This window comes from Hyperolius riggenbachi, chromosome 7 (genome assembly GCF_040937935.1).
Source record: "Hyperolius riggenbachi isolate aHypRig1 chromosome 7, aHypRig1.pri, whole genome shotgun sequence".
Lineage (NCBI taxonomy): Eukaryota > Metazoa > Chordata > Amphibia > Anura > Hyperoliidae > Hyperolius > Hyperolius riggenbachi.
Window position 1 is genome coordinate 86,822,073 of NC_090652.1, and position 13,301 is coordinate 86,835,373.

Below are 13,301 nucleotides of genomic sequence, written 5' to 3' on the forward strand. Positions count from 1 at the left end.
TACTGACACATCTAAGTTATACAGGTTCTGGGGCTATTTAGACATAATCAGTGCCTTAACTGCATCTACCTAGCCCCAAAACCAGAATAATTCATATGTGTCAATAATTAAAGGGATGAGTTGGCAACACTGCTCACAAAGCCTCCAGTCCCCCGCCACCAGCTAGTTTCATTTTCGCTGACAGGCCTGGCCACGCATATTTTTCTTTGCGTTCCCGTCTGCAATAGCGTCCTGCGCCTGTGAGGATGCTATTGAGGACTGGAACATGAAGAAGGATACGCGTAGCCAAGTCTGTGCAGGCGCAGAAAGCCCGCCGACTCCCTGTCAGCAAAAATGAAACTAGCTGGTGGTGGGGGACTCGAGTTTATGGGAGTGACTGTGAGGGCACGGGATGGCTGCAGGGGCCTGGTAGAAGCCCCAGGTGAGTTTTTTTTATTCCTGGCTTAAGTGTCCCTTTAATTATATTTTTCCTCTTTGGGAGCTTAAAAAAGTAACAAAGATAAGGTGCACAGAACCTATATGTAATGTAAGTAGGGGACCGCCTATAGCTGGAAACGGTCCTGCTCCTAAAGCCGGGTCTACACGCTGCGATGTTACTTATCAATCGAGCCGCTGATGCGCCGCTCGATTCCCCGCGAGCGGACAATTGCGGGGAATCGAGCGAAAGATAAGCGGTGGCGGGGACGAGCGGGTATCGAATCCGACGCGAGCGGGGACGCAGCGGGTATGCGAAAGAGGTGATTCGGCGGCTAATCGAGCCGCCGGATCGCTCCATGTAGACGGAACATAAGGGTGGCTAATGATTATAACATACAATTTTCTATGTGAGACACACACATTGGGCTCTATTCACAAGACTACTCATAAATGACTTATCACCTAATTGATAAAAATAAACTTTCAGCACATTTACAAGCAAAATAATCACTCAAAATAAGTTGTTGCTGATTAACTTAATTTCAATATTACTTTTCTTGCCTTAATTATATTATATTTTTGCTCTTTGGGAATTTAAAAATGCAACATAGATATGGTGAAAACATAGGAAACAGAAGAAAAAGCTTTGTGAATTATTTATTTCAGTTTTTAGATATGAATAGTTAGATGACAACAGGAACACCTGGTGAGATATAAGGCAGGGCAGTTCTGTCCTCTGCTGACTGCTGCGGTCAGTGCTGCTGGGTCGGCGACATCTGAGAGCACAGTTGTGAGTTGTGACTGAGTGTTCTCCTGCTACACGCGGAACCGTGATGGTGTACTTTGTTTCTGCCCGAACGGATTTGGTTGCCGCACCGTTGCTTAGTAATGGAAGTTGGAAGGCGGAAGTGGATGAGAATGTCAGCGTGCGGGACTGTGACCTCCTAATGCCAGGCAGTACCCTGTAGGGAGCTGGCAGGGGATGGTCACGTGACCTCGGTACTTTGCTGCTCTCTGGAGGGAAGGAGCAGCCCCGTGGGCTCAGGTGAGGGGGAGCTCTGCTATTTACTAGAATCAAAGCCCTCCATATCATACACCAGAGTATTGTCCCCCAACTTTTGCCTCCCTTACCTTCTCATTTTATTCACTCGTCCTCCAATGACTGATTCTATCTTTTTGTATTGTCTTGCTCCAATCACACTCCAGGGCTTGCTCATACTACCCCAGTTATTCCTTCCACCTGCTCCTTTTGCACTATTCACACCTACTATCTGCTCCTTTTGCACTATTCACACATACTATGTGCTCCTCATGCACACTTGGCACCTTCTCCTAATGCCCTGATGACCCCTAGCTCCCATGTATTTTACCCCAGTTATTTTTAGCACACTAACACCTGATCGTTTCACTCTAGTCATCCTTAACACCTGGCTTTATTGCCCTAATCACCCTGGAACTCTTTTCCACAAGGCGCGATCCAAATTGAAAATCAGATCGTGCTCCTTTTGATGCACTGCTATTAACATGTAAATCCTGGTGCTGTTTTTCAAAAAATAGTTACTTGTGCTGCTTCAATAAAGCAGTCCCAATATTTTTAAAGTCAGATATACAGATCTGATTGTGACTGTATATATGATGTGTACACAGGAATCTCTTATATATACTAAATAACATCTATGCTGTATGAATAAGGCCCCGTTCACACTGCATGCGTTCCCATCCGCGTTTCGGGAATGCGTGCAGGAGGCCGACACGCACGGCATCAGACAGTGCATAGACTGCACTGTCTGATGTTCACACTGCATGTGTTCCGGACCTGTGCGGTCCGGGAACGCATGCTGCATGCATTTTTTTTTTCCCAAAACGTGCGGCTGTCCCATTCACTATCAGTGAATGGGATCAGCCACGCAATGCATACAAATGCGGATGGTGTGCGTTCGTACGTGTTGCGTTCTGAACGCACGGCCGTCCGCGTTTGCTAATGTGAACAAAGCCTTAAGCCTGATGTGTGACTGTGTCACTAATAGAGATGGTCAATGAGATGGAAATAATTCTGCGCTGATGCTGGTTTATGCAAATTTATGCACTTCCTTTGCTCATGAAATCAAATAATTTGATATGTGGTTAAAATTTGGTTTGATGACTATGAATTAAAGGGTACCTGAGACGAATGAAAAGAAAAGTTTGATACATACCTGGGGCTTCCTCCAGCCCCCTTCAGGTTAATCAGTCCCTTGCTATCCTCCTCCACCACCTGGACCTTCTGCTATGAGTCCCGGTAATTCAGCCAGTCAGTGCAGTCCTTCCGTGTGCTGCTCCCACAGCCAGGAGCATTCTGCACCTGCACAATAGTGCTGCCCAGGTGTTGTACGCTCCCGGTGGCGGGGTGTGTGCATGCGCACTACGCATGTCTGGCTCAAGTACCTGGACCTATAGCAGAAGATCCAGGTGGCAGAGGACAGCGAGGGACTGATTAGCCTGAAGGGGGCTGGAGGAAGCCCCAGGTATGTATAAAACTTTAATTTCCTCTGTCTCAGGTTTACTTTGTTACACAGTATTTTACATGTACACTCCCCTTTAGAGCTGCAGGGAATCCACTGAGAATGTTGTGCCCATTGAACACAGAGGTGTTGTCTATCACCCATAAACCCGGTTCAGATTGTGCATGAAGACTGTGTAATAGAGGAAGAATTGCCTCATTCTCCTGCAGAGTACCTGCCAATTCCTCTTACATGTACCCACAGTTACATTGCCTAGGGCAGTGATGGCTAACCTTGGCACTCCAGCTGTGACAAAACTACAAATCCCATCATGCCTCTGCCTCCCTGAGCTATGCTTAGAGCTGTCTTGCAATGCCTCATGGGACTTGTAGTTCCACAACAGCTGGAGTGCCAAGGTTAACCATCACTGGCCTAGGGCCTGATCCATGTTAAGATTGTGCATGAAGAATGTGTGATAGAGGAATAATCCCCTCATTCCCCTGCAGAGTACCTGCACATCACTCTTACATGTACCCACAGTTACATTGCCTAGGGCCTGATAGATGTTCTTTGTTCCTGTCTGTACCTTCTACAAGTTCACTTACCAAGTTTTAGTCTATGACTAAAAGTATTAGAGGCAGAAGATCCAGGCAACTGGTATTATTTAAAAGGGAATAAATATGGCAGCCTCCATATCCCTCTCATTTCAGTTGTCTTTTAAAATTCCTAAGCATTGGCATTAAGAGATGCATTTCATGTTACATACTTTCAATCAACAAGATTGTAATATGCAAATTAGAGGAGTCAGAGTCGCACAGCCCTGATTTTTGCACTGGTGCAATTTTTTTTCCTAAATCGCAATGACTAGCCTACCTGATTTTTGGTGCGTTTGCACTCATACCCAATGGGTTGTGGCCAAATCGCAGTAGTGTAAATGGCACTTTAAGTTGCATGCGATCATGTTACCTAGTGGAAAAAGCCGCTTAGCGGCGCTAGTCTAGTTTAGGGAACCCAGCAGGAAACCTTAGAAACCTTATAAGGAATTGTTCTCCAATCACAGCACCCTCTACAGCACAAAGTGTTGTGATTGGCCATATAGTGCGGGCGTAATTTACTACAACCTATCTGAAACCTAAAGTAGACTAGCGCCCCCCCCCCCCCTCCTCCTTAGCATCTGGACCTTTTCCCCCTTGTTTTTTTGCTCCACTCACCCCTAGTACCCGGTAATTTTGCCTCCCTCCAGTCCTTTTGGCAAATTCCTTCGCATTGCAACTAACCTACATGCCTTACATAAACATAACTTACTGCAACATAACTTACTACACCATCCAAATACAAAAAAAGTTAATACAGAGGATGGCGCTACCAACAGGCAGAGCCGAGACTCGAACCCTGGTTGCCTGTGTCAAAGGCAACCACTACACTATCCAGCCACCACTGGCTGGACTATACCGGGTGTATAGTTATTATGCATATATATATATATATATATATATATATATATATATATATATATATATATATATATATATATATATATATATATATATATATATATATATATATATATATATATATATATATATATATATATATATATATTTATATATTTATATTTTACACCCGGTATAGTCCAGCCAGTGGTGTAGTGGTTAAGGGCTCTGCCTTTGACACAGGCAACCAGGGTTCGAGTCTCGGCTCTGCTTGTTCGTAGTGCCATCCTCTGTATTAACTTTTTTTGCTCCAAGTATTGGTAGGGGGAAGGGGATACCCCAGACCTGAAAGCCTGGACTAACTTAACACTACTTCCTGTGTACATGTAAAAAGAACTTAAAGTAACTTAGGATTTAATGATTTGTATGTGTAGTACTGCTAAGAAATAAAACATTATCGCCACAGATATGAGTGTCATATTGTTTCCTGGACAGGAAGAGTTAAGAAACTTTGGCTGTTATCTATGCAAAAGAGCTTCTGTGAGCTCTGACTTTATAAAGTGGTGGGCAGCACTGTATTTTGAAGCACGTATCTCAACTGTCTCTCATTGTTTCTTCTTTGTTTATGGTTTTTCTGCAGAGAAAAGTTCAAACGATCAGTAGCCTGCTCTGTGAAATCATTTAAAATAATGAGTGTATTGGGGAAACTGCAATTATTAGAAAATGATGCAATGTTATAGAAAAAAAAGCCATATACCTGAAAATAAAAATGACATTTTCTTTGCTACTAATGTTCTATTAATTATCCGTATTACACAACCAATTTATTATATCACATTTTTTTTTTTCTCTTCAATGTCAATTTAAAAGAAACTCGAGGTGTGAGACCTATGGAGGCTGCCATATTTATTTCCATTCAAATAATACCAGTTCCCTGGTAGTCCTGCTGGTCTTTCTGGTCAGAAGGATCTAAATCCCACCCCTGAAACGAGCATGCAGCTAATCTTGTCAGATGTGTCATAGACATCTGGTCTGCATGCTTGTTCAAGGTCTAGGACTTTATTATTATTTATTGGATTTATATAGCGCCAACATATTACACAGTGCTGTACAATAAATAGGATTACAGACAATGATAATAGGGGTGACAGCACAATACAGATAATAGAAATGGATACAACAGTACAGGTAATAAGCAATAAAATACACAGCACAAGGCAGATAGTAATACAATGCCAGATTTACACTGGAGTGGTAGTGGTAAAAATACAAGTTCAAAATTCTGGGTAAAGTGCACACAGTCATGTATGATACACAAGGGGAGAGAGCCCTGCCAAAAACTTGCAATCTAGAGGGAGGGGTTGGTGACACAAAAGGAGGGGGTGCATCATGAAGTTCTTGGCAGAAAGGGTTAGGGCAGAGTTGAGTTGATGTAGGCCTCCTTGAAGAAGTGAGTGTTGAAGGTGGGAGCAAGCCTGATGGGCAGTGGGAGAGAGTTCCACAGGATGGGGGCAGCTCTTGTGAAGTCCTGCAGTCGTGCATGTGAGTTCAAGATGCGCGGAGTGGTTAGGAGGAGGTTGTTGGAGGAGCGAAGTTGGCGGCCAGGTGTGTATCTGCTGACCCGGTCAGAGATGTAGGTTGGACAGGACTTAACGTATTATAGGCAGAGGATCAGGACATCCAGGCAATGAGCATTATTTAAAAGGAAATACACATGTCAGCCTCCATATCCCACTCACCTCGGATTCCCTTTAAACCTTGCCTTACCTTCTTGATAATTGCAACCTGTGTCCAGAGCTGTAACTTAAACTTGCACCTAACCATAAGCCTATTCCTGACTAAGCCTCACCGCACACTTAGCAATAAGGCAGGGTTCATACTTGACAGGCTTGCATTTGGTTTCCAACAATGCAAGTTTGCATTTGAACTGGCCATATAAATCAGTATGTTTTGTCACATCTAATGTTAATGTTCCCATGCAGGGAAAAAAACTACTGCATTTTTCTATACACTACCACATTTACACATGTGTAAAGGCAAACTATTATTCTGCATATTAACGTTTGTGGTGTCCAAAAACAGCATATAGAAATACATGCAGGGTTTCCACGCATACATTGTGACCATGGCCGAACTGCTAAGCCTTCTTATCATGGCCGACTCCTCAGGTTATGAAACCTCCGACTCCAGGTACCCAAAATTGCTCCGACTGACTCCTTGACTCAGACTTCACAGCCCTGCTTCTTACACTATCTTGAAGCCTACACTAACCAAAACCCTTATTATAACCTGTCTTAATGCTAACCCCTGATACAAACAGTAGTTGATTGTCAAGATGATCGCCCATATTGCTGAGTTTTCCAAGTTTGCAAAAAAAAAAAAAAAAGCCCAAAACATTTTCATGTTCTTTGGACCCGATCTCTTATGAAAAGTTTTGTAGGCCTGCACCTGTACTTTGCCTCCTCTCGGTCCATCACACACATTCCATTTAAAGGGATCCTGAAGTGAGAGAGAGATATGGAGGCTGCTATATTTAGTTCCTTTTTATGGTTCAAAATCTCTTTATTAATAAGAAAATAGAAGTATAACAGGTTTTTGAAAAATACAAATAAGAAATATAAGTTTTGACAGAGTAAAGTCATACATTTTGCCCAAAGGGGTGAGCTTACAGAATACATTCAGAGTTATAAAGCATAACACATATGAAATGGTAGGGTTGAGTACAAGTCATCAAACCAACGGTGAGTTTTCAGTGACAAGTTTGAGTGTTCAAATTGATCAGAAAAGAGCCTAAAAGGCTAGGAGTGCAAGTAGATCACTAGGCTTAAGATACAAAAGGGTTCATATAGTTGTTTTGAGGGCATATGTGCTCCTATGGGAGGATATTGGGTCAGAAGGATCATTGAGAAAGGGAGTAGGCCTCAGGGCTCCTAAAGGAAACCTAGGGTTCCCATGTCCTCTCAAAAGCCTCCAGACGGTCAGAGATTCTAGCATTTATGCGCTCAGAGATCATGGTGGAATCAATACTTTTAAGAACAGCTGAGAAAGATAAATATCTTGATTTCCGAGAGGATGCAATATGAGTTTTGGTAGCGTTGGATATATGTTGAGTAAGCTGGTGTTCTGGGCGTTTAATCCCCGGTGGTTTAAATCCTAGAAGTAGAATTTTGAGGTCTTTGACAATAGGCTTCTTAAAAATTCTAGTAAGAAGCGTGTTTAACTTTGGACCATAGTATGGAGACTTTCAGGCAGGACCAGAATACATGCAATAAGGTACCTTCTACAGAGCAGCCCCTAAAGCAGTCCCCTGAGTAATTAGGATCTATCTGGTGGAGTCTAGCTGGAGTGTTGTAAGTTCTGTGAAGGATCCTAGTGGCCATACACTGGTCGATTTGCCATCAGATTCGACCAACAGATAGATCCCTCTCTGATCGAATCTGATCAGAGAGGGATCGTATGGCCACCTTTACTGCAAACAGATTGTGAACGATTTCAGCCTGAAACCGTTCACAATCTGTTGTGGTGGTGCTGCTGCTGCTGCTGCCGCCCCCGCCCGCCCGCATACATTACCTGCTCCGCCGGCGCGACTCCAGTCCCCCGGTCACCGCTGCTCTGTCTGCGCTCTGGTCTCCAGGTCCGGCATGCCTCACTTCTTCTAGCCCGGCAGGAAGTTTAAACAGTAGAGGGCGCTCTACTGTTTAAACTTCCTGCCGGGTTAGAAGAAGTGAGGCATGCCGGACCTGGAGACCAGAGCGCAGACAGAGCAGCGGTGACCGGGGGACTGGAGTCGCGCCGGCGGAGCAGGTAATGTATGCGGGCTCTATTGCGTCGTTCGTCGGGCACTCGAACGCCGCTAGCGATGCGCTCTTTACCCGCGGGCGATCGACGGTTATTTTCCGCACGGTGCGATCAACGGGATCGGACGAAATGGATCGAAATTCGGCGTGTAGCGTGAACGATTGGCAGCAGATTCGATCCCAGTGATCGAATCTGCTGTCGAAACGGGCGCAAATCGGGCCAGTGTATGGCCAGCTTAAGAGAGACTTCAATATGAGTGCTGTACAGACTGCCTTTTGCTAGAGTTGCGAAGGCATCCCCCCAATCCTCCAGGTCCAAATCAATCTCAAGATCCCATTCCCAATTTAATACAAAAGGAGCTTTAACATCTTGATGAGGTTGATTTTGAATAGAATGGAGAAGGGAGATTAGTCCCCTTTGAAAGAGGTCACGGGAACATGATACCTCAAAGTGAGTTAAGGGGTTATCGGTGGTGTCTTTAGCAAATGTGTTTAGGTAATGGATGATCTGGGTTGCCCAGTAAAGTTCAGAAGAGGGGACCTGTTGTTCAGAGACCAGCTGCTGCCTGGTAGGGATTTTACCATTAATAAGTAGATCAGAGATAGTTATTAGGCCTGTAGAGGTCCACCATTTAAATGCTAATGAGTTCAATTGCACATCTGAAGCAAGCATGTGACTTATCCAATCAGAATAGTGTGGGCGTATGTCTGCTGCAAAGGGCTGGAGGAAGCCCTGGGTAAGTGGGGGGGGGGGGGGGGGGGGGGAGTTCCTTGCCTGATTCCTTTAAGTAACCTTTTAAGTTCAGAGGAATTATTGTTTGATAATATTTATACTTCTGTACTATATGCACAAGAACGTTTATTGTATATTGGCGTGGCTGGATAGTGTAATGGTTAAGGGCTCTGCCTCTGACGCAGGAGACCAGGGTACGAACCCCGGCTCTGCCTGTTCAGTAAGCCAGCACCTATTCAGTAGGAGACCTTTGGCAAGTCTCCCTAAGGGCCCTTTTCCACTAGCAATCGCTAGCGTTCACGCTGAACGCTAGCGATTGCTGAATCGCAAAATGCAGGAAAGTTCCGGTGATTGCGTTCACGATTTTGCTATGCTGTAGTGTGCATAGCAAAATCGCGGCAAATATCGCTCCGCAGCGCGATCGCGTTTGAGGCAAAAACGAATCGCGGTAGTGGAAATATCCTACCGTGACTCCTATGTTATTTAACAAACCGTAGCGATTTAAAAAAATCACTAGCGGTTTGTGATTTTGCGATTCAGCATCGCAAACGCCGCTAGTGGAAAAGGGCCCTTACACTGCTACTGCCTATAGAGCGCGCCCTAGTGGCTGCTGCTCTGGTGCTTTGAGTCCACCAGGAGAAAAGCGCGATGTAAATGTTATCTGTATTGTCTTGTCTTGTATATTGATTAACGTTGAACTGTGCTGTATTTGCTCCTGTGCAGGCATTATGGCTGTTAAGATCTTCTTCCCCACCTGCTGTTCAGCAGCAGAGAACGGCCTTCTGATTGGACGCTGGATTGCAGAGCACAGGTCTGCTGTAGTGCTGGCCACCATGCATTTTCCCTTCATCCCTGCCAGCGTAAAGCGGTATCTGAGCCAGATGGAGCATGTGACAGGACTGAGCCTGTCTGTCATCGGAACCTGGAGTCACATCAAAGCAGAGAAGGATGAGAAGATGGAGAATTTCCTGGGAGAGCTGAGCAGTATCTTCAGTCACCAGCCCTGGCTGCGGATGTCCAGAGAGGCTTCCAGCAAGTTCTGGGACTGCAGGATAGAGAGGATGGATGAGGATGGCCCAGAGGATGTAGTGTTGGTCTATTATGATCAGAGGAAGCTGATGCTGTCGGAGTTGCACTCTGCATCTGAACATTCTGAGATCGCTGCAGTGTTTGACACTGTGGCCAAGCACCAGCCGCTTTTTGCCAAGGACAAGTACGATGAGGGGCCATTAAGCCTAACGCACTGGCAATCTGAAGGGGTGGAGGGCAGTATTATTGTGGAACTGAGCAAGCAGGCATCTGTGCCATTGTGCGCTGTTATTTCTTTCTTTGTCTCACTGATCACCAGCATATGTCATCTCAGGTAGGTAAAGCAGTATAGATCCCATGAATGGCATGAACTAATAAAGAAATCACTACAGAGGGTCAGTGAGGTGATTATTATTCTGTCTTGCATGAAAATTTGGTTTCAAAAACTTTATCAAAGGACCGCTCCAACAAAAAAATTAGGCAGTTAAAATCTGACAGAACTGATGGGTTTTGGGCTAGTCGATCTTCTCATGGAGGATTCTCGGATTTTCTTTGTTTTCAATAGCATTTTCTGAACGGTAGTTGCTAAGTCTAACTGACAAATTAGTATGCAAGTCAATAGAGAAACTGGCTAGCATCTTTTATTTTGGCAGTTAAACTGCTGTTTAGGAAATGATTTTGAAAACAAAACCCTGAAAATTCCCCATGGTGAGATGGTCAGTTCTGTCAGATTTTAATTTCTTACTTTTTTTGTTTTCTTTGCCGGCATGGTCCTTTAAGAACAATAAAGTGTTCACATTAAAGTGGACCTGAACTCTTGCACAGGACAGAAGAAAAACAGAGAGAAATGCACCGTGCATAAGAGCTTGTCTAATTCCCCCTCATCTGTGACCAATCATAATTGTAATAATTTTATCTCTCAGCTGTTTCAGCCCAGAAATGTAGCAGCCCTCGGCAGACACAGCTAAAATGTAAACACAGGATGTTAACCCTTTGTCTGCATCCATGCAAGCAGGACGGAGAAACACGGCAGATTTATTGCAGGAGTTAATGAAAGGAAACACCAGGAAATTAAAAATGAATCAGATCTACTTTTCTGGGGCTTCCTCCAGCCGCTGAAAGCCTATGTGTCCCTTGCCTGCAGCTCCACTCCAAGCCGTTCTCCCGTGGTTCCCTCCGCAGCAGCTGCCGACCCGGCCAGGTTAGCGGCCTCTGCGTATGTGCGAGCGCACTGCCGCTCACAATCGCTGCTCCTGCGCAAAACGAGTAAGAGTGGAGTGAGATCATGAGCGCTTGCGCATGCGCAGAGGCCGCTGACCTGGCCGGGTCGGCAGCTGCTATGGAGCGGAGCATGGGAGAACGGCTTGGAGCGGAGCTGCAGGCAGGAGACACACAAGCTTCCAGGGGCTGGAGGAAGCCCCAGGTAAGTAGATCTGATTATTTTTCAATTGCCTGATGATTCCTTTAAGCTGTCTGCTTTAATGCTAATGAGCCCTGTCCATAAGGGGGTGGAGTGGGGGTTTAAAGAGAGAGAAATGCAATAGTTAACTTTAAAGAGAAACTCCAAACCAAGAATTGAACTTTATCCCAATCAGTAGCTAATACCCCCTTTTACATGAGAAATCTATTCCTTTTCACAAACAGACCATCAGGGGGTGCTGTATGACTGATATTGTGGTGAAACCACTCCCACAAGAAACTTTGAGGACTGTGGTACTCCTGGCAGTTTCCTGTCTGTGAACCTTGTTGCATTGTGGGAAATGGCTGTTTACAGCTGTTTCCAACTGCCAAAAAAAGCAAGTAGCAGCTACATCACCTGCCCACAGTAACAAATGTCACCATGTGATAAATGTCAGAATGTAAATCAGGAATTCAAGATTTTACAATGGGCAATCACTGACTAAATCATTTATACATAATTATTGTAAAACTGAAGCACTGTTTTTATTACATTATTTTCACTGGAGTTCCTTTTTAACAAACACAACAAATGAAAATATAGGACAACTACATCCGCGTTTGTAGAATAGTAAGCAATAGAATTAACAGTGAATAGGGTCAGATAATACTTCAGTTTGACTAGCAGGAATACCTCGTAGGTATCGTATACCCTGTGCTTCAGCATATCCCGTCCAGGTATCTTCTGGAACTGGTCCAATCTAGCATGCATAATTGTCAACATTCATTCATAAATCATTCATTTGTGTACTCGGTTCTAGTGTCTGTGCAGGCTTTTGCTACTGGGAAGCGAGCTAAGACTGCAGGTTAGGATTGAGAAGGTTATAGATGGCAGTAATCTCAAAAGGTTGCGACCCCTCTAATTTAGCATACAATACAGTGTTCTCCCCAGAATTTTATTCCAGCCGGGTGGCATGAAAAAGTAGCTTGGTAGGGCGAGATGAGAGAATGCAGGGCCAGTGCTTCCGTGTGCAACTCTGCTTACAGCATAGGTGAGCCGATGACAGCCGAGTTCTCACCAAAACTAGCCGGGTGGAGCACTGCGATAGAAAAGCAAGAAAACTGTAAGTGTCAGCCGGCCCAATAAAATCAAGTTTAGGCGTAAAACATAACTTTTAATTACAATAATCAGTGGTCACATATGACATAGCTTAAAAAAGTCCTTATTGCGTGTTTGTCACATATAAATCGCCTGTTGCACGTTTCGCGGCCCAAACAAGACAGTTTCCACCTGAAATTGGTTAAATTGTTGATCTGGCATGCTCTTGATGGCACCAATCTGTCTCCAAGTCTTCATATGTATGGCCACCTTAACTGTTGATTGCTACTGATCCTTTTTTTTATACTGAATAAAGCAAATAAACCGGTAATAAGATGTGTTATCAGCTAACCGCAAATAATATTTTTTTGCTTACAATGACAGCAGTCCTAATAGCACACTCTCTTGTCTCTTGCAGATTTCTCAGTGGGATGCCTCTGTCCTTCCTGTGGAATAAAATGTCTTCTTGTGAACAGCTGGGACACCGACTTGAGCACCTTAGACTGATCAGCAGCTCTGAGAAGGCCCAGGGCCACCACACATTCATGAGGTATCCACACTTTCCTTCCTCCTCAATGTTGTACCAATCTGACTCTTTCATTAAATAAAGGACACCGAACTAAGGGATATGGAGGCAAAAAAAAAATATTATTATTAAAATATATATATATATATATATATATATATATATATATATATATATATATATATATATATATATATATATATATATATATATATATATATATATATATATTTTACTTTTTGTTTTTCACATTGATCAGTACCAGTTGCTCGGCAGTCCTGCTGAGCTCTTTGGCTGCAGTAGTATCTAGATCACACACCTGGAACAAGCATGAGGCTAATCTAATCTGACTTCAGTCAGAAACATCTAACCTGCATGATTGTTCAGAG

The 13,301-nt window shown here is 44.0% G+C and overlaps 1 protein-coding gene across 1 annotated transcript in view; it reads left to right on the top strand.

Moving 5' to 3' along the window:
• The first annotated feature begins 1,300 nt into the window (after nt 1–1,300).
• The window catches only part of PIGQ (phosphatidylinositol glycan anchor biosynthesis class Q), a 45,868-nt gene continuing 33,867 nt past the window's right edge, over nt 1,301–13,301 (top strand). Inside the window, exons 1-3 of the mRNA XM_068246727.1 lie at nt 1,301–1,462; nt 9,584–10,223; nt 12,805–12,936. Coding sequence (XP_068102828.1) covers nt 9,589–10,223; nt 12,805–12,936 — 767 coding nt within the window. The 5' untranslated portion in view covers nt 1,301–1,462; nt 9,584–9,588. The remainder of the gene's footprint in view (nt 1,463–9,583; nt 10,224–12,804; nt 12,937–13,301) is intronic.